At 45.7% G+C, this 20,503-nt stretch overlaps 1 protein-coding gene across 2 annotated transcripts; it reads left to right on the top strand.

Moving 5' to 3' along the window:
• The first annotated feature begins 5,632 nt into the window (after positions 1-5,632).
• Positions 5,633-19,946, top strand: CREG1 (cellular repressor of E1A stimulated genes 1). 2 transcript variants are annotated; one of them, XM_049881169.1, is made up of 4 exons: positions 5,633-6,030; positions 11,088-11,207; positions 12,259-12,443; positions 17,259-19,946. In XM_049881169.1, the coding sequence occupies exons 1-4, from the start codon at positions 5,671-5,673 to the stop codon at positions 17,260-17,262; spliced, it is 669 nt and encodes a 222-aa protein (XP_049737126.1). In that variant the 5' UTR covers positions 5,633-5,670; the 3' UTR covers positions 17,263-19,946. The 2 variants fall into 2 exon arrangements, with proteins under 2 accessions (XP_049737126.1, XP_049737128.1); XM_049881171.1 differs by lacking the exon at positions 17,259-19,946 and having other exon boundaries at positions 12,259-12,447.
• The last annotated feature ends 557 nt before the right edge of the window (positions 19,947-20,503 follow it).

Here is a 20,503-nt window from a genome sequence, read left to right as displayed (position 1 = left end):
AAATAGTACAACCACTTTGGAAATCGATTTGGCTCTTCCTTTAAAAAGCTAGAAATAGAACTACCATACAATCCAGCAATTCCACTCCTTGGAATATATCCTAGAGAAATAAGAGCCTTCACACCAACAGATATATGCACACCCATGTTCATTGCAGCATTGTTTACAATAGCAAAAAGATGAAAGCAACCAAGGTGGTCATCAATGGATGAATGGATAAAAAAATTATGGTATAGTCACACAACAGAATACTACCCAACGATTAAGAACAACGATGAATCTGTGAAGCATCTCATAACATGGAGGAATCTTGAAGGCATTATGCTGAGTGAAATCAGTCAGTTGCAAAAGACAAATATTGTATGAAACCACTATTATAAGAACTCTAGAAAAAGTTTAAACACGCAAGAAAATATTCTTTGATGGTCACAAGGCTGGAGAGGGAGGGAGAGGGGTATTCACTAATTAGACAGTAGACAAGAATTATTTTAGGTGAAGGGAAAGACAACACACAATACAGGGGAAGTAGGCACAACTGGACTAAACCAAAAGCAAAGAAGTTTCATGAATACAACCAAATGCTTAGAAAGCCAGAGTAGCAGAGACAGACAGGGTTCTGGGAATCATGGTTTCAGGGGACATCTAGTTCATTCGACATAACAAAGTGTATTAAGAAAACGTTCTGCATCGCACTTTGGTTAGAGGTGTCTGGAGTCTTAAAAACTAGCAATCAGCCATCTAAGATGCATCAACTGGTCCCAACCCACCTGGAGCAAAGGAGAATGGGGAACACCAGAGACATACGGTAAAGATGAGCCCAAGAGACAGAAAGGGCCACATAAACCAGAGACTCCATCAGCCTGAGACTAGAAGAACTAAATGGTGCCTGGCTACCACCCAACACTGCCCTGACAGGGAACACAACAGAGAAACCCTGATGGAGCAGGAGAACAGTGGGATGCAGATCTCAGATTCCCATGAAAAGACCAGGCTTAACGGTCTGACCAAGACTGGAGGGACCCCGGAGGTCATGTTACAGGGCAAGGCTTCCCAGCTCAGGACTAAGCCCTGCCTAGGTTCTTACCTTCTTCTGACAAAGAATGACCAGGAGAGGCTCAGAGGTTCCACACAAACAAAGGTTTATTAGGGTCAGAAAGAAAAAGGCTTGCAAGGGAGAGGTGTTTCCACCTACGCTAGCCTCCAGTCTCTCACTGAACAAAGGATTTCCTAGCACTTATAAAAGTTTTTAGCCGGGGAGGGCGGAGTGGGGGGTGGGGGTGGGGGGGTGGGAAGGCATTATCTTTATTCATTAGATGGGTGGAGATTTCCAGGAGAAGGGGAGGGATTATGATAATCAAATGCGTGTGCAGTTAGAATTCAAGATGGACTTCCTCACAGAGGTTGCTGGAACCAAGATGGAGTCTGTCACAAAGGCTGCTGGGATGTCGAACAGGACTTATTCTGGGATGTTGTGCATGCATGATGCCTCTGGATCTTGGTTCGAGCCCCGGCGAGGGGTCCCTGTTCATGTTTGTCTCATGTGGAAGGCCATTCATAGTCCATGTTGATCTTTACTGTGCATGCTTTGCACCTGGTGAGGCCTTGAAAAACAACTCGGGAGGATTATCAGTAATTTATAGCTGGTCAAGCACACAGGGCCTTGAAATGTAGCTCCTTGTCTTGTCTAAGCACCTAGTTTGTTAATCACAAGTAGTTCCCGGGTGCCAGCTCAGTCATGGTCCCCGGACCCTGTGTTAGCCCAAGATTGGAACCATTCCCAAAGCCAACTCTCCAGACAGGGATTGCACTGGACTATAAGACAGATACTGGTGAGGAGTGAGCTTTTTGGCTCAAGCAGACAATGAGACTGTATGGGCAACTCCTATCTGGAGACAAGGGGAGAAGGCAGAGGGGGACAGGAGCTGGTTGAATGGATACAGGGAATACAGGGTGGAGAGGAGGAGTATGTTGTCTCATTAAGAGAGCAGCTAGGGGTACATAGCAAGGTGTGTAGAACTTTTTGTATGAGACTGACTTGATTTGTAAACTTTCACTTAAAGCACAATAAATTAATTAAAAATATATATTTATACATTATTTCCTTTTCTGATTTTATTACATAGTACGATCCTTCTAATACATGGATTAATCACGTCTCCACCGCTCAGAATTTTCCTATGGTTTCTGTTACCCAGTTAGGGCCTGTGCCCTGGAGCAGTGGAGCCAATGAAGCATACCCCAAGTCAGAAGGAGTGAGAAAGTTTATTAAGGAGGTGTATATTTCACCAGGGACCCAGCAGCAACAAGGCTGTCTCTATGGAGTCCCAAAGAGCAATTTTACATTAGAGCTTTTGTAGAATCTTACAAGGGCTAGAAGTGTCTTTGTAGTCTGCAGATGGCCTGGCCAGAGGCGTTATTCATTACAAGATAGTGACAAAAGACTCTTTATCAGACTAAAGATATACATATCAGATACCTGGGCTCTGATTTTCCTGTGGGAGGGGGCTGTAAGTCACAGGTGGTCTGACAGAACAAAACAAAGTTATTTGCATCAGATTAAACAAAGAACAAAGTCATTAACATGAGGTCAAAACAAAGTCATTAACAGAGGTGTGTGAAGGAGGAGGCAGGCAGAGGGAGGAGAAAACCTTACAGGTTCATCACCGCTTTAGTTTATGTCAAGTTCTCAGTCGCCCATTTTGAAAAGGAGAAAACATGCTGAGGGTCACAGATTCTAAAGTCAAAAACTTTCAACTCAAAAAAGACCTCTCAGGCTGTGGGGACCACTGTCTCGGAGGACACCCAGCTCAGTTAGCATAGCATAGTTTAAAAAGAAAATGTTCTACATTCTACTTTGATGAGTATTTAGTCTTGTTTTGTTTTATGGGCCTGTCTAATCTTGGGCTGAAGGGTGAACCTCAGGATTGACTTTATTACTAAGCTGAAAGGGTGTCCAGGGGCCATCCTCTCAGGGTTCCTCCAGTCTCTGTCAGACCAGTATGTCTGGTGTTTTTTTGTGAGTTAGAATTTTGTTCCACGTTTTTCTCCAGTTCTGTCTGCGACCCTTATTGTGACCCCTGTCAGAGCAGTCAGTGGTGGTAGCCAGGCACCACCTAGTTGTATTGGGCTCGCTCTGGCGGAGACCATGGTAGAGGTGGTCCGTTAGTCCTTTGGACTAATCTTGCCCTCGTGTCTTTAGTTTTCTTCATTCTCCCTTGCTCCTGAAGGAGTGAGACCAGTGTTGTATCTTAGATGGCCTCTCACAAGCTTTTAAGACTCCAGAGCAGTGGAGACACGAGTTGGTATGAAAGAAATAAACAGGATTGTCCTGTGGAGTGTCACTGGGGCAAAGTCTCTTAGAAAGAGCTGTCAAGGAGTCTCCTTTTAGGAGTGACATCTGAGCAGAGATCTGAATGGGAGTGAAGTAGCCGTGCCAGTCGCTGAGGGAAGAGCATTTTGGGCATAGAAAACAGCGAGTGCAAAAACAGGTGCTGAGGAGAGGTGCTGAAAGCTGGAGGGTTTGTAGACCTCATTCTCATGCTCTAATGTAACAGACCAAGCACTAGGCACCTGTTTTGCAATGCAGCTGGAACAGAGACTACTGTTATTTTGAAATACCAGTGGCATAACAATTGATAAAAGAAATTTTTTTTCTTCCTCTTGCAAAAAAAAATTAACCACATCCCAAAACTTACAAAAGGCCCATGTTCTTCATGTTAATAGAAAAAACAAAATATAGGAAACCCTAAAAGTGGTTAAGAGTTATGGCTGCTAACCAAAAGGTCAGCAGTTTGAACCCACCAGGTGCTCCTTGGAAAATCAGAAGTCATCTAACCCAACTCCTCCTTTTAGATGAGAAAACTGAGGCCCAAAAAGGTGAGATGAATTGCCTGTGGTCATATGACTTAATAACGGCAGAGCTGAGATTAGAAATCCAAATTTGAAATTCCATAGTAGGATGAAACTATTTGTACTGAGCATATGTTTTGAAAATGATGACCCCGGTTTTCTACCTCTTAAATTTCTCCCATTAAGTTTTCCATCTTTCTTGAAACTCTTCCAATTCGGTCGTTAAAAAGCAACCAGCTTTGACTCATTCCTCTAAACTGAAGTGGAAGCCAGCGTGTGTAGCATCCTTTGGCCACCAGGGGGAACTGAAGAGTCCTATTCTGAGTCAAACCAAACCTACCGCAGTGGAGTCAATTCAGACCCATAGAGACCCTATAGGACAGAGTACAACTCCCCATATCATTTCCAAGGAGCGCCTAGTGGATTCAAACCGCCGACCTTTTGGTTAGCAGCCTTAGCTCTTAACCACTTGGCCACCAGGATTTCCGTAGCTGTTTTTTTTCTGCAACACAAGTTCTGACCGAGAAGCTTGAGCATCTTGCTGAATATAGGGAGGCTGGGTGTGAGACAGGTAGAGGCAAGAGCTTTGCCCACACACTGGCTGCCCACATCTACTCCCACGACTGGCCCTCGGCAGGTGAATGAAAGGACCTCACCTGTCTTCAAGAACGCAGCCTCAGAGGGTCAGGTGGCTGCCAGAACCAGATTTACAAGCTGGCAAATGCCTACGCCAGCTCCATTGCGCAGCACTGTCACAGCAATCAAGAGGGGAGGTGAGGCTCCAAAGGTTAGGACCCACCCCCAGGAGATGTGGCTGAAGCTTAAAACTCTAAGGACTGCAGGCCAGGGGGCATAAGCATGTCTATTGGTACCCAGATATCAGAACGAGAGGGGGTCCCTGAAAGGACGGAAGCTCTCATTTTAAAAGGAGCAGAAGGAGATGCTCCTTACATGGAATGACGAAGGTCAGCTCTGGCAATAAGTCCATGAAACCACTGGTGGCTTAATGCAGCTAATAGTAGCCTCAAAAATAGTTTCAAAAACACAGCTGCTGTGCAGTCACCGCTGACTCACGACAATCCCATGCGTGTCAGAGCGGAACTGTGGTCCAGAGGGTCTTCAGGGGTTGATTTTTCAGTAGATCACCAGGCCTTTCTTCCAAGACTCCTCTGGGGGTGGGCTTCAACCTCCGACCTTTCAGTCGGTACCACCCAGGGACACAGCCCTGGGTGGAATAATGATCCCTCAGTGTCTGTATTTGGGGGACGACTGGAATAATTTATAAATCCTTGAACTTGGAAGCTTCTGCCCTTTCCTGCTGGGACCCTCGCTGCTCTGTGCTGTCTCATCCCTCCCCATCCCGCCTTAAGGAAGAACAGCTGATGGCAAAGTAAACAGAGAAGAGGAATATATGTAGAAAATGCAGCATTCCCTCTCAGATGCCAGATAATCCATATCCAAAGACTGTGTCTGTCTGTCTGTGCGTCTGTCTGTCCAGGCTCTGCCAATTCCTACCAGTATGATTTAGGCACGTTGCGTAATTTCTGTAAACTTTCGTTTTTCCATCTGTCAATGCAGTCCAAACCAAATCAGATGGAATCAACATTCCGATGAGAACCACCTCGCAATCCTTGCGGAGGGACCGGTGGGGAGGTGAGAAGACGGATAAACAAACCTCACGGCCAACAGGCTGCGGGGCTGCTCGGGGCTCCGCCCACCCTCCGCGGCTCTGATTGGCCCCTCTCGGGAGGGCCGGGACTTGGGCGCACTGGGGCAGCCCTGGGCCGGGTGAGTCCCGTGACTGTGGCTGGAGGTGCCGCGATGGCGGGGCGAGCTCGCGGGTCGGCGCGCGTCCTCCTCGCCCAGCTGCTGGCGCTGGCGCTGGCCTTGTTGGCGCTGCTGGCGCCGCCGGCGCTGGGCCGGGGCGGCCGGGATCACGGGGACTGGGACGCGGCCGCGCTGCTGCCGCCGCTGCCGCCCCGCGAAGAAGCGGCGCGCGTGGCCCGCTTCGTGGCGCACCTCTGCGACTGGGGCGCGCTGGCCACCATTTCCACGGTGCAGGCGGTGCGCGGCCGGCCCTTCGCCAACGTCTTCTCGCTCAGCGACGGGCCCCCCGGCGCGGGCAGCGGTGTGCCCTACTTCTATCTGAGCCCTCTGCAGCTCTCCGTGGGCGACCTGCAGGTGAGCGGGCAGGGCCGGCGGCTCCCCGGGGAGGGCGGCCAGAGAACGAGCCTTTCTGCTCTGGTCCAGATTCTGCCTGGGACGGAGAGCGTGGCCCGTAGAAATAATTTAAACCTCACTTACACTCCCGCTTCTTCTGCCCCGCGCTGGCCAGCCGCGCAGGTGGGCGGGCATTTGCAGCTTCCAAGTTGTTGGGGCGCTGAGTACCACGCATTCCACACCCTCCCTCGGGCCTGGGCGATGCACGTGTGGCTAATTCTTTAGATATGTCACCCCTGAGTCATCGTGAGGCCTGCCCACCTTGGGGCAGGGTGTCTCAATTAACTGAGCTCTTATTGCATTTATTGCAGGTTTTATAAGGTCCAGAGATTGTTGGTAGTCACGCACTCACCATGTGGGTCTTCCGGGTTTCTGTTTCAAACTCCTCCTTCTGAATTAAGAGCAAGAAGCAGCAAGAAGCTGATACACATCATGGATCGTTACGAGGATTAGGCCTCCTTTTGCGCCATGACTCCCTCAGTAGAGACCCCAGCTTTGGGGCCTGGACCAGGCATACAACAATGAAGGTCTCCAGATCTGGTGGATTCCTCCTGTTCCAAGGGGCGGGGGCGTCACAGCTTGGGAAGCTAGAGTCTTAAGAAATCCAGTAAATGGAACCTGATTTGGGGGAGCCTCTTTTTGATAAAGATCCCGGATTTAAGGTTCACTGAGAAAGTACAGGAGCCTTAGTGGCATGGTGGTTAAGAGCTTGGCCCCTAACCAGAAGGTTGGCAGTTCGAATCCACCAGCTGCTCCTTGGAAACCCTATGGGGCAGTTCTACTCTGTCCTACAGGGTTGCTTGAGTCGGAATCGACTTGACTGCAGTGAGTTGGTTTGGTTTTGGGAAAGTACAACATTTTGATAGAGATAAGATGGAAGAAACCAGTATTGGATTAAGCACCTACCATGTGCCAGGCGGATCATCACTTTCCTTTCATTGCCTCTGTTTAATAACCCTTTGAGGTAGGTATTGCCATCCTCGTGCTGAAGAAGAACCTGAGACTTAGGTAGATAAAGTAACCATTCCAAGGCAAGTAGCCAAACCAGAGTTTCACCACAGGTCTACCTGCCCGCAGACCACAGGTCACAGACTAGTGGTCAGTGAGCTAAGCATGTCCTACAGACCAGTTTTCTCTGGTCTGTACAGAGCTCTGTTTTGTTTTAATAAATTTTAATCAGTTACATTTTAAAGTTGAGATTTCACTTAGAAATCCATATTTCTGATTTCTCTTGAAAAAATTGGAAGATCTAGTGACAAGAACTGCCCCTTTAGCTAAGGCCGATGCACCCAGGTCACCGTTCCCTTATTCTCGGCCTTCCGCTCCTTTAGGCATTTGCTCAGAGCAGACTCATTCTACCCCACCAGTGGCTCTCAGCCACAGCTGCGCATCACAGTCACCTGGGAAGTCTGAAAAACGCAGTGCTTGTGGAGAAGCCGCAGCACTGCTACGTCGCCGATGGGAATGTAAAGTGCTGCAGTGGCTGTGGACAACATTGGCAAATCCTCAAGAAGTGTAACATAGAATCACCGTGTTGTCGTTGTTGAGCCCAGTTCTATACCATCTTCACGGTCATTGGTATGTTTGAGTCCACTGTTGCAGCTGGTGTGCAGTAACTTCCAACCTAGAGGGCTCATATTCCAGCACTATAGCAGACATTATTATGATCCCTAACGTTTTCATTAGCTAATTTTTGGAAGTAGATTGCCAGGTCTTTCCTCCTAGTTTGTCTTAATCTGGAAGCTTCCCTGAAACCTGTCCACCATGGGTTACCCTGCTGGTGTTCGAAATGCCAGCATCACAGCAACAGGCAAGCTGCCACAGTACGAAAAACTAGCATATGGGTGGTGCAGAATTACCATACGACCCAGCAATTTCGCTCCTAAGTATACACCCAAAAGAACGAAAGGAGCCACTCAAACAGACACGTGTAACCAATGTTCATTGCAGCATTGTTCGCAATAGCCAAAGGGCAGAGACAACGCAAGTGCCCATCTGCAGGTGACTAGATAAACAAAATGGAGTAGTCAGCCCTCTGTATCTGTGCAACCAAGCATCAAAAATATTTGGGAGGGGAAGAAAGACTTTTTTGTTATCATTATTCCCTAAACAACACAGTATAACAACTATTTGCGTAGTATTTACATTGTGTTAGGTATTCTAAGTAACTTAGAGATGATTTAACTTATATAGGAGGACGTGGAAGGTTATATGCAAATACTGTGCCATTTTATGTAAGGGACTTGAGCATCCACAGATTTTGGCATCCGTGGGGAATCCTGGCACCAGTCCCTCACAGATACCGAGGGACAACATATAATGGAGTATTTTTCAGCCATAAAGAGAAGTGAAATTCTGATACGTATCACCACATAGATGAAATTCAAAAACGTTATGGTAAGTGAAGCAGGCCAGGAAAAAAAAAAGAGCAATGCCAAGGCATTATTTTAAAAACATGCTTTATAAAACAACAAATAGCAACACACTCCACCCCCCTCGAAAGCCAACAAGCAGTAAAGGGAGGGCGACTGAGAACCAGTGTTGTCTGTGATCGCATTTAACCCTGTGAGGTGACCAGGGCTCGGTAAACACAGCTGGAATTCCTGCCTCCTCCCCAGGCCCTCAGTTCCCAAGTCCTGCTGGTTTTTCTTTTGCGTTCTTTGCTGTCCCTGTCCCTTTCCTCTTCGTTCCTACCTGCTAACCCTGAATCTGTATCACCTCATGCCTGAAAGTGCAGAAAACCAGCTGCCTTCGAGTCAGCGCCAACTCACGGCGACTACATGTGTGTCCATAGGGTTTTCAGTGGCTGAATTTTTGGCAGTGGATCACCAAGCCTTTCTTCTAAGGCACCTCTGGGTGGACTTGAACCTCCAACCTTTTGGTAAACAGTCGAGCACGGTGACCGTTTGCACCACCCAGGGACTAAAACTACCGGAAGAATTCTTAAACGGTCTCCTTGTCTGCCTCCATCCATCCATCCTCTCCACCCGCCCCCCCCAGACTTACATTAATAAACCACCCAGCCTTACTCTCTGCTTAGAACCTTTAACTACATCCCTCTGCCTAGAGCTGCGGAAGAATCACCTGGTGTTTATTGAAAATGCAGATTCCAGGATTGGGAATGGAGCCCAGGAATCAGCATTTTAACAAGCTCTGCAGGTGTGTGGCTCTTGGAAAGACTGGCAAGCACTGGCTTACAGAATGCAATCTAGCAGGTCACCTTTCAGCCAAGTAATAGGTTGGCTTGTAAAATAAACAGTATCACCCATGACTGATGTGTTCCTTACACAATTACGTGTGTGAACCAAATGGTCAACAGTTACCCAAAGGCAAAGGTAAGAAGACAAGGGAAGGGAAGTAAGATCAAGGGAAGCAGAACAAACAATTGAAATAATGAGAATGCTGACATATTGTGAAAACCATAACCAAAGGCAGAGAACAGCTTGTTAAAGGGGAGCCTAGTTTGCTGTGTAAACTTTAACCTAAAACACAAAATATTATTTTTTAGAAATATATATAATTTAGACATTTTAGCTTGGATTTGAGACCCTACATCTCCCTCCCCGCCACCACCCCCGCCCCCGCCCTTGCCCTTCTTAAAGCCTCTCTCAAGCGAATTGGGTTTTTCACTGCCCTCAACCGTGGCTTATATTTTCCCAGTTCTGTGTTTTTGCAGTCACCATTCTGAACCTCTAATATGTCTTCCTGTCTCCCAATTCTGAGTATTTTATACAACTCCCAGTGGTTTCTAGATCACTCCAGTCTGTGTTGACCTCTCCTGATGCAGAACCATTCATTTGGCAATTACACACAGCCTTTTGACCTCCATGTATCATTATTTTGCATTATTTAAGTTTGGTTTATATCTGACTTTTCAACCAGATTATAAACTCACAGAAGGAAGAGACCTTAAACTTTTTTTTGGAGGGGGACGAGCATGATTCCTGTAATGTCTTGCATAATAGTTTATACACAGAAAATATTTAACTGTTTCCAAGGTGGTTGCTTTGGAACTCACCATTTTGGTGGAGACTGTGACCTGGTGCCATTTGCCACACAGAACGCTCAGAGTTTAAAGAGCTAAATAGCCTGAAACGCAGCGTGTGGATTTGGCTATAATCTGTCAACAATGCCTTTTAGGAAGCCGTTTATGAATAAAAAGGAATTAGGAACTTTGCTTGCTTTATTTTTTTAGAATCTGAAATAAGAGTCACTCTCTGCTACTTGAGCAGTGAACAGCTTCTCCAGTTTTGAAATCGCAGGGCCGTTTCTGCTACCATAAGATAACCCGGCGGCGTGACTCAGCTACTTTTTTTGCTGACCTTCTGGTTGAGCAACTGTGGTATATTCTATGTACTAGTTTCCTGTTAGAGTTGAACCCGTTAGGCCTTTCGGTGAAGGCTACAGGCCAGCCTTGAATTTGGAATATACTGTAATTATAATTCTTCAGACATATATGGAACAAATTTAGAGTTTGAGGGGGAAAAATGTGTGAAAATAGTCTGACTTGTTAGTTGCCCTTGTGTCATGTGACCTTTGGCTAGTAGTCTAGTGCTTAACCGTTTGTACTGCCCAAAACCCAAACCCCATTACTGCCAAGACAATTCTGACTCATAGTGACCCTCTAGGACAAAGTAGAATTGCCCCCATATGGCTTCCAGGGAGCGGCTGGTGGATTCGAACTGTCGATCTTTTGGTTAGCAGCCGAGCTCTTAACCACTGTGCCACCAGGGCTCCTAAAATACATATTCTTCCTAGAGTCAGTGATTTTTATATATGAACTTCTCCCCTACCCCACCCCCACCCCTTTTTTTTCTGTTGTGGTAAGAATTTACAGAAAAAATCAGTCTCTATCGAAGTAATATTTTTCCTCTGAACAGAAAGTGATTGTTGTAGAATTCATTGTGTCACGGAAGAACAGTCAAGCTCTCAGGGCATAATGTATGCAACTTGGTGAAATTTGTTACCTCTCCAGAGACCATATGTCACATGAGAGTGTCTTCATTTTCTCTGTACAGGAGAATCCATATGCTTCGCTGACAATGTCTTTGGCACAGACTGACTTCTGCAGGAAACACGGGTTTGATCCCCAGAGTCCCCTCTGTGCTCACATAATGCTGTCGGGAAGTGTTACCAAGGTAAATAGTCACCCTACGTGACGAGAGACTGGCTTTAAAAGGGCCTCATCCTGTTAACAACGAAAGATGAAATCTCTTGAGAGTAAGATGAAGTGGATTTGTGACTGAGTTGCAAAGTTAGAATATATTACTACGTGTAAAGTGATTCCATGGGAACTAAAGGTTTTAATCAATTGCATTAATATAGATATTCAGTGAGGTATTTATGAGGAAGGCAAATACTTCCTAAAGCCTAGCAGCCGTAACAACTATAAATCTGTTTAAAATCACTCTTGCTAAGGAATATCTGCTCAGCCAAAGCCCCAGTATACAGTATTTCCCATGTCTGGGCTCCTGGGCTCCATATTTTGAAGTGGCTCAGAGCAGAGAGAGTATTAAGTAGGCCAGTGAAAGCAGTGTCTGTTACTACAAACTGGAGCAGAATTTAGACCGTCCTGGTGAGTGCTCGAGGAAGAGGCTGAGCAGACACCACAGCTCGGATCTGACTGCCAAGCCAGCAGATTTGCTCTTGACCTTGTCAGTTACCAGTACCTCAGATAAGTTTTATGTATGGTCTGGAAATTATATGTAGACACACCTGGGCACTGCCAGGGAGAAAGGGGGGGAGCTAGAAATGCTCTCGGGTCCACTATTCTGCTTCTAAAGATCGTTGTCCTTTGTGAACAGTCATCAGGTGCTCAGGATCTGTGTGTATAAGTCACGCACGTTATGGGATAAACACGAATGATAAAGTCATACGCACAAGTAATATTTTGTTATAGGACCATGTGCCAGTTTCTCGGGTGGCTCATAATTATTGTTTAGCAATGAAAACCTGTGCTCACGACGGCTTCCCACATCTGTTTTCACCAACATTTGAAATTTTTAGTGCTCTCAGCTTTTCTTCTAACTTCTTTTAGTTTTTCTTTCTCTTGATTCCTTAAGCTTAAAATAGGATTTACAACTAAATAAACCTGTAGGATTTGTAGAACGCTAGAATCACACATTCTTAACAAACAAGAAAAGAAAATGTCAGTGTGACGAGAATGTTTATTTCACATATGTCCTTTAGGTGAATGAGACAGAAATGGATTTTGCAAAGCATTCCCTATTCACTCGGCATCCTGAGATGAAGACCTGGCCTTCTGACCATAATTGGTTCGTTGCTAAGTTAAATATAACCAATATCTGGGTCCTAGACTACTACGGTGGAGCAAAAATAGTGACACCTGCAGAATATTATAACGTCACCTTTCAGTAAGTATTTACACATCTTTCATCTTTCTGGCAGAGGGCAGTGGTGGGTCATGGTAGAATTCTCACCTTCCATGCAGAGACCTGGGCTAGACTCACAGCCGTTGTCCCTCTAAGCACAGCCGCCACTCATCTGTCAGTTGTTGTTGCCAGGTGCCGTTGAGTGGGTTCAGACTCATAGCGACCCTGTATACAAGGGAATGAAACACTGCCTGGTGCCTCACAATTGTTATGCCTGAGCCCATTGTTGCAGCCACTGTGTCAGTCCATCTCCTTGAGGATCTTCCCCTTTTTCTCTGACCCCCTACTTAACCAAGCATGATGTCCTTCTCCAGGAACTGATCCCTCCTGATAACATGTCCAAAGTATGTGAGACATAGTCTCACCATCCTTGCTCCTAAGGAACTGTTTGGCTGTCCTTCTTCCAAGATGGGATTTGTTCGTTCTTCTGGCAGTCCACGGTATATTCAACATTCTTTGCCAGCGTCTGTCAGTGGAGGCTTGCATGTTGCTGTAATGCTGAGCAGGTTTCCGTGGAGCTTCCAGACTAAGACTAGGAAGAAAGGCCTGGCAATCTACTTCCAAAAATCAGCCCATGAAAATCCTGTGGATCACAAAGATCTTATCCCATTGTACATGGGTCACCATGGGTCAGGGGCCAACTCACTAGCAGCTAACAACACCACCACCTTTCTAATAGGGCAGCTATCATTAGTGGTCCTCAGCTCTCTAAGGCAGGGAGTCTTAACCTTCTCATGTGTCAGGGACCCCTGGGCAGGCTGGAAAGCCTATGATCCTTCTTAGAATAATATTTTTTTAATGTGTAAAACACATGGGATTACAAAAGAAACTAACTCCACCGAAATGCATTTATAAAAACGTATTTTTTTGATGTGTGATTTAATAAGACCTGGCCGTGAGTCTATAACTTTACTTTCAAAGTAGTGAGGACTATAAATGGTATTTTAAGACAGCTGCAATAACTGTAACCTTACATGAAAGTAAATAAATAATTTCTTTTGTAAGGATCAGCATAACGCTGGTTCCTATGAGGTGGAGGTTAAAGCGGCCCCAAACATCCAACTTTTCCAAGCTGCCGTCCTGCTAACTTTAGCTACTCCCTCTCCCCTCAGCACTTTCCCTTCCATCTTTGGGTTCCCTAATTTGCTGGAACTTCTTACAGAACTCACAAACTTTAGGAAGGAAATGGCTCACGTGGTTGTGGAGGCTGGCAAGTCCCAAATTCATGGGTCAGGCAGAGGCTTCTCCCTGGCCCTCAGTCTCTGCCCAAAGGCACTCAGCTTTCTTGCTCCTAGGGCAGGGAAGCCCATTGCACCGTCTCCTGCCGGTCTCTCCTTCCTTGGTGGTGGTGGGCTCTCTTTCTGCTCTGGAATTGGTTCTCTTTTAGGGTAAAACTGACCAATTTTCTTGGTGAGCCACAATTATCTTATTTACACAGCCCACCCAGTCATCTGGGCGGGAGTTACAAGACCATGGCGAGAAAGGCCATGCTAAGTAGTACATCACACCACCAAAAGTATCTGTGATTTCTGTAGGTGACAGTCACAGATACATGAACACCACTGTGGTTTTACTGCCTCCATTCATCATTGAAAGAAATGATACATTTCAGTTAGATCTGGTGATCTGCTTCTGTCAAGATTACAGCCAAGAAAACCCTTGTGGCACTTCTACCCTATCACATGGGGTTGCTATGCGTAGGAATCGACCTGACGGCACCGAACACCACCAACCAGTTCTTTTGTCTGGGAGCTGGCTGGGCTTAAAAAAAAAAAAAAAAACAACCCATTGCCATCTAGGTAATTCCGACTCATAGTAACCCTTAATCCTCTGTAATTTATAACATACTTTCTACTTGTAATGACTGGCGGCTCTTGTTTGGGGAGATTGGGGTGAAGATGCTAACCTATGTCTGTAGGTCGTAGCTCAATGCTTGACTTAAATTCTTAGCATTTACTTATTCTGAGCTACTGACTCTCCACCATGATTGTAAATTTTGTGGAAACAAACATCAGGTTTTATTATTTTTATCCCAGTAGGAGCCCTGGTGGCGTAATGGTTAAGTGCTACAGCTGCTAACCAAAGGGTCGGCAGTTCGAATCCACCAGGCGCTCCTTGGAAACTATGGGGCAGTTCTACTCTGTCCTGTAGGGTCGCTATGAGTCGGAATTGACTCGACGGCACTGGGTTAGGAGCCCTGGTGGCACAGTGGTTAAGCACTTGGCTGCTAATCAATAGTTTGGCAGTTCAAACCCAGCAGTCATTCTGCCAGAGGAAAAACGTGGCCATCTGCTTCTGTAAAGATTTACAGCCTTGGAAACCCTATGGGGCAGTTCTACTCTGTCCTGTAGGGTCGCCGTAAGTCAGAATTGACTCTGCAACAGTGGATTTGGTTTGGGTTTTTAGTATTTTTATCCCAAATAAGACAGTGTGTGGCTCAGAGCAGGCTTGTTTAGTAAGACTGGCTGATTGCTGGGCGGATTATTTAAATAAAGCAAAGACTCTCAAGCTCCTTCTTTGAATAAAGAATCCAATATCAGAGTGTTTATTTGCCGTAGGCAGGGCTTTGCATCAGTTTGGTCTGGTTGGACCCCCTGCTGAGAATTTCCATTTCTGACACGTTTCCTGGGTGATTTCTTCTGTATAACTTCCCGGGACTGTGTTAGAGAAGCGGGTTCTCTGCAGGAGGTTGAGCCCGATCCAGCTGGAAGCCCTGGCTTCAGAGCACACAGAAGAGAGACAGGCTGGCGGTCCTCTCACGGGTGGACGGAGCCATCTTTATGGGAACATAGGGGCCGCAGTCACAATGTTGTTACCTGGGCAGCAGAGCTCTTGGAGGTTAAGGTTACTTTCACAGGAGGTAATCTGCTGTCTGTGTGTAAATAACATGCTCAAAAGCAGTGTTTGCTTTAATAACAAGTAAAATTCAGTGTCACCACACTTTTGAGGATGTTCTCAGCTCCACTGTTATCATGCAGATGATGAGTGCTTTTTGCAGCTCTGAGGTAAGAGGGAACATTTTCTCCTTGTCCTTCTGAGGCGTGGGCCCTAGGCTGGGCCAGGGTATGACCCCGTCTAGAGTCGTAGGAATGCCTTAAAACTGGCCTGTGTGGTCCAGTGCCTCTGACTATCAGTTGTCCATCTCAGAGTCTAGAAGTGTGGCCACCCTACCCCCCCCCCCGCCCCCAATCTCACCCATCCACCCGGTTTGCCACCAGAACTGTTCAATAGTCATGGGAACATACAGTAATAGCTTAATATCTGTGAGTGCTGAGGGCCTAGCCTTCTGGGACAACCACTCACACAGCCTCCCAGGCATTCTGGAGCATCCCCAAATTGACCGCCACCTTGCTTGGTTTGCCAAGACAAGTTTTGGAAGATACTATTTCTCCGAATACCATGAAGTCACCTGCATCTGAACTCTCTTTCACTCAGATGGAGTCTTTTTGGTAAACATCAACACAAGGGCCACTTTTTAGGGCTACTTACAGATCATCCCTGACTTACAACAGGGTTCAATTCCAATGAGTGTTGTAAGTTGTTTCTGACATAAGTCGGATACCTCATTGTTTTGATTTTTAGTTTTCATTATTACTGCCTTTTATTATTAGTGCCTTTATAAATCCGATCTTTATTTGTCTCTGGGGGTTGGCAAGAGAGTGATAACATCAGCAAATAACATGCTACAACATTGTATGTAGTATATATTACTAACAACAAAACCAAAGCCACTGCCCTCCAGTCAGATCCGACTCGTACTGACCCCATTGGCTATAAATCTGTACAGAAGCAGACTGCCACATCTTTCGCCTACAGAGTCGCTGGTGGTTTCGAACCCCCGACCTTTTAGTTAGCAGTCCAGCATTTTAACCACCGTGCCACCAGGCTCCTTATTACTGACGATATGATGTACCAAAAAGGGAAAAAAAAGAACGTACTGGCGACCGTCCATTTTTTGTCTTTTATTTATTTTATTACAATAAGATGTACCAAAAAAAAAAAAAGACTGTTGTAAGTTAGGTTTGTTATAACTCGAATACATCGTAAGTCAGGACTACTTGTATGGCTGTTTGCCCTAATGTTTGACCGGGCAACGTTTTGTTCTGTTACGTGTGTGGTCACCATACATGGGAGCCAACTTGGCTATGGCCCGCAACAACTAACCCTCATGCTCATGGCCCCCTCTGCTCTCAGCTGTGTTGGCCTTTCAAACCTTCAGATATTCTCGAATGCGATAACCGCAGCAACCACAGGCATGGGCTGGTGGATATTCCACCCCAGTGGTGTTTACTGAATGAAGTGTGATGTCCTGGGCCACCTGTGTCCAAATCATATTTGGAGTGAGGGATGCTTGTTACAATGAGGATTCCTAGGCCCCACTCTAAACCCATTGAAACCAGGGCTCGGAAATCTGCATTTTAACAAGCTCGGGTAATAGTCCAGTACGCTGCTGTTGGGTGCCGTCGAGTCAGTCCTGACTCATAGCCACCCCATGTGACAGTAGAACTAGGCCATGGAGCTTCCTAGGCTGTAATCTGTACGGGAGCTGATCACCAGGTGTTTCTCCTGCGGGGCCACCAGGTGGGTTCAAACCACCAACCTTTCAGTTAGCAGCTGAGCACCTAACCTTTGTATCACCAGGGCCCCTCAGTACACTAAAGCAGCTGAAATTAACTCAGAATCGTAAACTTTTAGGTCAGATGTTTCTGTAGACCTTCCCTAGAATGCGTTCACTTCTGAGCTTGTTCAACTCGGCTAAATGATATAATAATTCTTCCCTTCTCCTCCGCTTTCTAGGTGAAGCAGAATGTGGCAAATGGAACCACACCGGTGAGGCTTCTTGGGATGCCTCAGACAGTTGTAAAGGGCTTCACGTTTTTCTACGGAAAGTTTCCCCAAAGATTAACCAGTTTTCCTTCACACGCTGGTTTGTTTGCTTGCTTGCTTCCTTACCAAATAGAGTTGGACTGTTCCGGTTTTGTTGGAGGATGTGGTTCTTACTTTTTCTTTTCTTTTTTTTTCATATTTTGAAGCCATTTTCATAGAGAAATGTCTTTTATTAAGATCAAAGAAGCTATGTTCCATCAATTCCAAGTATCTTTTTTTCTAACAGTGCTCCTTAAAGAGGAGCAAGGATCAGATTTCGCTTGCCCATTGGCATTCGAAGGTAGTTGTTCTTTATTCCTGGGAGCTGCCCCGCTCCGGGAGGATGCCTGAGCCTGGCGCAGAGGGGTCGGCCCTGTTACAGAGTGCCTGAATGAATCTTGCCAAGACAAACATCCGTGAAACACAGGTGGCGCTTCCTGCTCATGGTCAACTTATGGCCAACGATCCTGGGTGTTGTTGATCCAACACAGGATGAAAATATTTTTCATTAATAACCTTTTTTTTTAATTTAAAATCTGAAGTGATAATAACCTAGATAAAAAGGAAGTTCAGAAGGTTTTCCTGAACTTGATTTTCCCACCTGTTTTTTTTTTTTTTTTTACTGTGTAACCATTCAGCACACCACACGTGCACACACTCGTGCTTTCTCTCTCTAATTTTTTAGCCCCAAAATGAGGTTGCAAAAGAAAAAGAAGGTAGGGATTTTTGTGCATAAGTGCTGATCTTCTCATATAGGTAAAGTTAAGCCACACGTGGACTAGCTTCAGCCAGGGTCAGAATCCCGTCTTCCAACCACTCTCCATAGCTTTCCTGACTCTGTGGCTCTCAGTAGTTGCTAATGCCGCTACTCATTTCATCGGAGGAATAATAACATGGCTTTAAAAAGTTACTTTTCTTCAGAAAAGAAGCGATTTGGTTTTATTACCTCTGTACGTGATTTCAGAAGACAATGCAAGATTCCTCTTGAAAAGTCGTGTCAGGAGGGATCCAGCCACTGAGTTCTTTAATGGCTAAGAGAAAGGAAGTTGAATGTCAAGTCATTATGCTGGAAAACTACAAACTGAACTGAAATCCAGCAAACAGCCTCTGTTTAAGAAAAAAAAAATTATTTCTATTGCATTTAGTAAAATGGGTTTTCTTATTCAAAGTATAAATGACTAAAGGTGTTATTTTCATGAAACGTGTTGGGTTCCTTAAACATAGAACTTTATTACACTCTGTTTCATTGTCTGCTGTCAAAACCCTTGTTTTCTGCTTTTTAGCATGTTCTTAAGAAGACAGCCATTGGCTGTTCGAAAATTGGAAACAAAAAAATGCCATTAGCATAACCATTTCCCATTAGCAAAAAGCTCATCGCATCCTACATTTTTGGGGAGGAGCACAACCAGCCTGGATCACCTGTCCTGCCTCGGGGCCTCCAGTGCCAAGGTCCCTGGGATTGCATCAGGTGGAGACATCCGTCTGTTTTGTTTGTTTTTCCTTTACCCACATATTGCACGTTTTCTTTTTAGCCTTTGATGTCACATAAAAACATCTACATTCAGGTAAGATCCAGTCATCATACAGAGTAACCCAAAACCAAACCCATTGCCATCAAGTGGGTTCAGACTCACAACGACCGTATAGAGCAGAGTAGCTGGTAGATTTGAATGGCAGACCTCTTGGTTAGCAGCAGAGCTCTTAACCACCCTACCACCTGGGCTCCAGTCTGGAGTGTGTCACTGTTATATCTTGGTTGGCCACCAGAGGGCACTGTAGACTACTTTTTGTGCAGGTGCTCCTGGCCGGTACAGCTGTGCTAATCAAAGTCCTACAACAGTTCCTCTAGGATGGCCTAGAGGGAGTGACCTTGGGATACAGGTAGCCCAGCAAGGGCACGAGGAGAAGAGAGGCATGGTTTTCATATTGCTGGTGATGGGCGTTCGTGGATTTATACCTCTCATGCACGCTGTCTCCCATCTGGCTTCTGGTCCGCCTGAATCACACCGACTGCAAAACAGGGACAGACCTCTGGCCTTAGACGGGGGATGACTGCCTTCAAACGGGGCTGGCTTTGGCCCAGAGAGCAAGGCAACAGGTCCTGGTCAAGAAAAGACAAAAGTAGAAAGAGGGAGTGGCTGAGGAGTCTGAAGCTAGAGAGGCCCAGATCTGTGCCCAGCTGGTCCAGGCCATTCATCTTCACTGCAGCGTGACCAAGACTCAGACCTCCTTCTGCCTTCTAGTCTAGGTTCAGGTTCTTTGCAGGTGTGTAGTAGGGTGGAACAAAGTCCTGTATGAAATGAGGGAGGTTCAACTAAATGCATATGTATCCTGACTGGAGGTTCTTGATGTTGCCTTCTTGGTGGTGATCAGACTGAAGGTCACTACGTAATTGAATAAGAGACTGTACCTTCTGCGGCAAGTTCCTTCGGTTCTAGTGCTAAGAAATTTCATGCTCTACTTTCTGTAAAGTGGGTTGGTCAATATTTTTTAGGTGAATTGCAAAACCGTCACTTGAAAACCAGGGGTTCTATAAAATTTTATTGAAGGAGGCAATTCTAAGTCCTTTTTGCAATTAAGGAGGGTGTCAATGAATAAAGCTTTAATCTTTTTCTTATTTTTTTCGTTTGTCAGACTCATTTTTTTTTCCTGGTTGTCAGACTAATATTTGTGCAGAAAATGTGAAAATAAGAACTTAAAAATCTGTAACCTTACCACCCAGCATAGCTGCTAATATTTTTGTGTATTTTCTTCCATGAAATTTTAAAAAATAACTGAGGTCATACTGTATATTGCTTGTGTATCTCCTGTTTTTCACTTTATGATAAGCTTGTTATATAGCTGCAGAATATTTTACCAGCTGGTTCTACCCAGGCTACCAAGTGAAGTCTGTATTAGGACTCCCTGTTGCTAGTGATAGACACCCAGCTCAAGGTGGGCTCTTGTTACTGGGTGCCATTAGTCAATTCCGACTCATAGCGACCCCATGTGACAGAGTAGGCCTGCCCCACAGGGTTTTCTCGACAGTAGTCTATGGGAGCAGATTGCTAGGTCTCTCTCCCATGGACCCACTGTTTGGGTTTGAACTGCCAGCCTTTTCAGTTGGCAGCTAAGTGCTTCACCATTTATACCACCAGCCTCAACTCAAAGTAGTTAAGCAAAAAGGGTTTATTAGT

The sequence above is a fragment of the Elephas maximus genome, chromosome 3, assembly GCF_024166365.1.
Source record: "Elephas maximus indicus isolate mEleMax1 chromosome 3, mEleMax1 primary haplotype, whole genome shotgun sequence".
NCBI classification, from domain to species: Eukaryota; Metazoa; Chordata; class Mammalia; order Proboscidea; family Elephantidae; genus Elephas; species Elephas maximus.
Note: the sequence above shows the minus strand (reverse complement) of the source record. Positions and strands in the feature narration are given on the sequence as shown.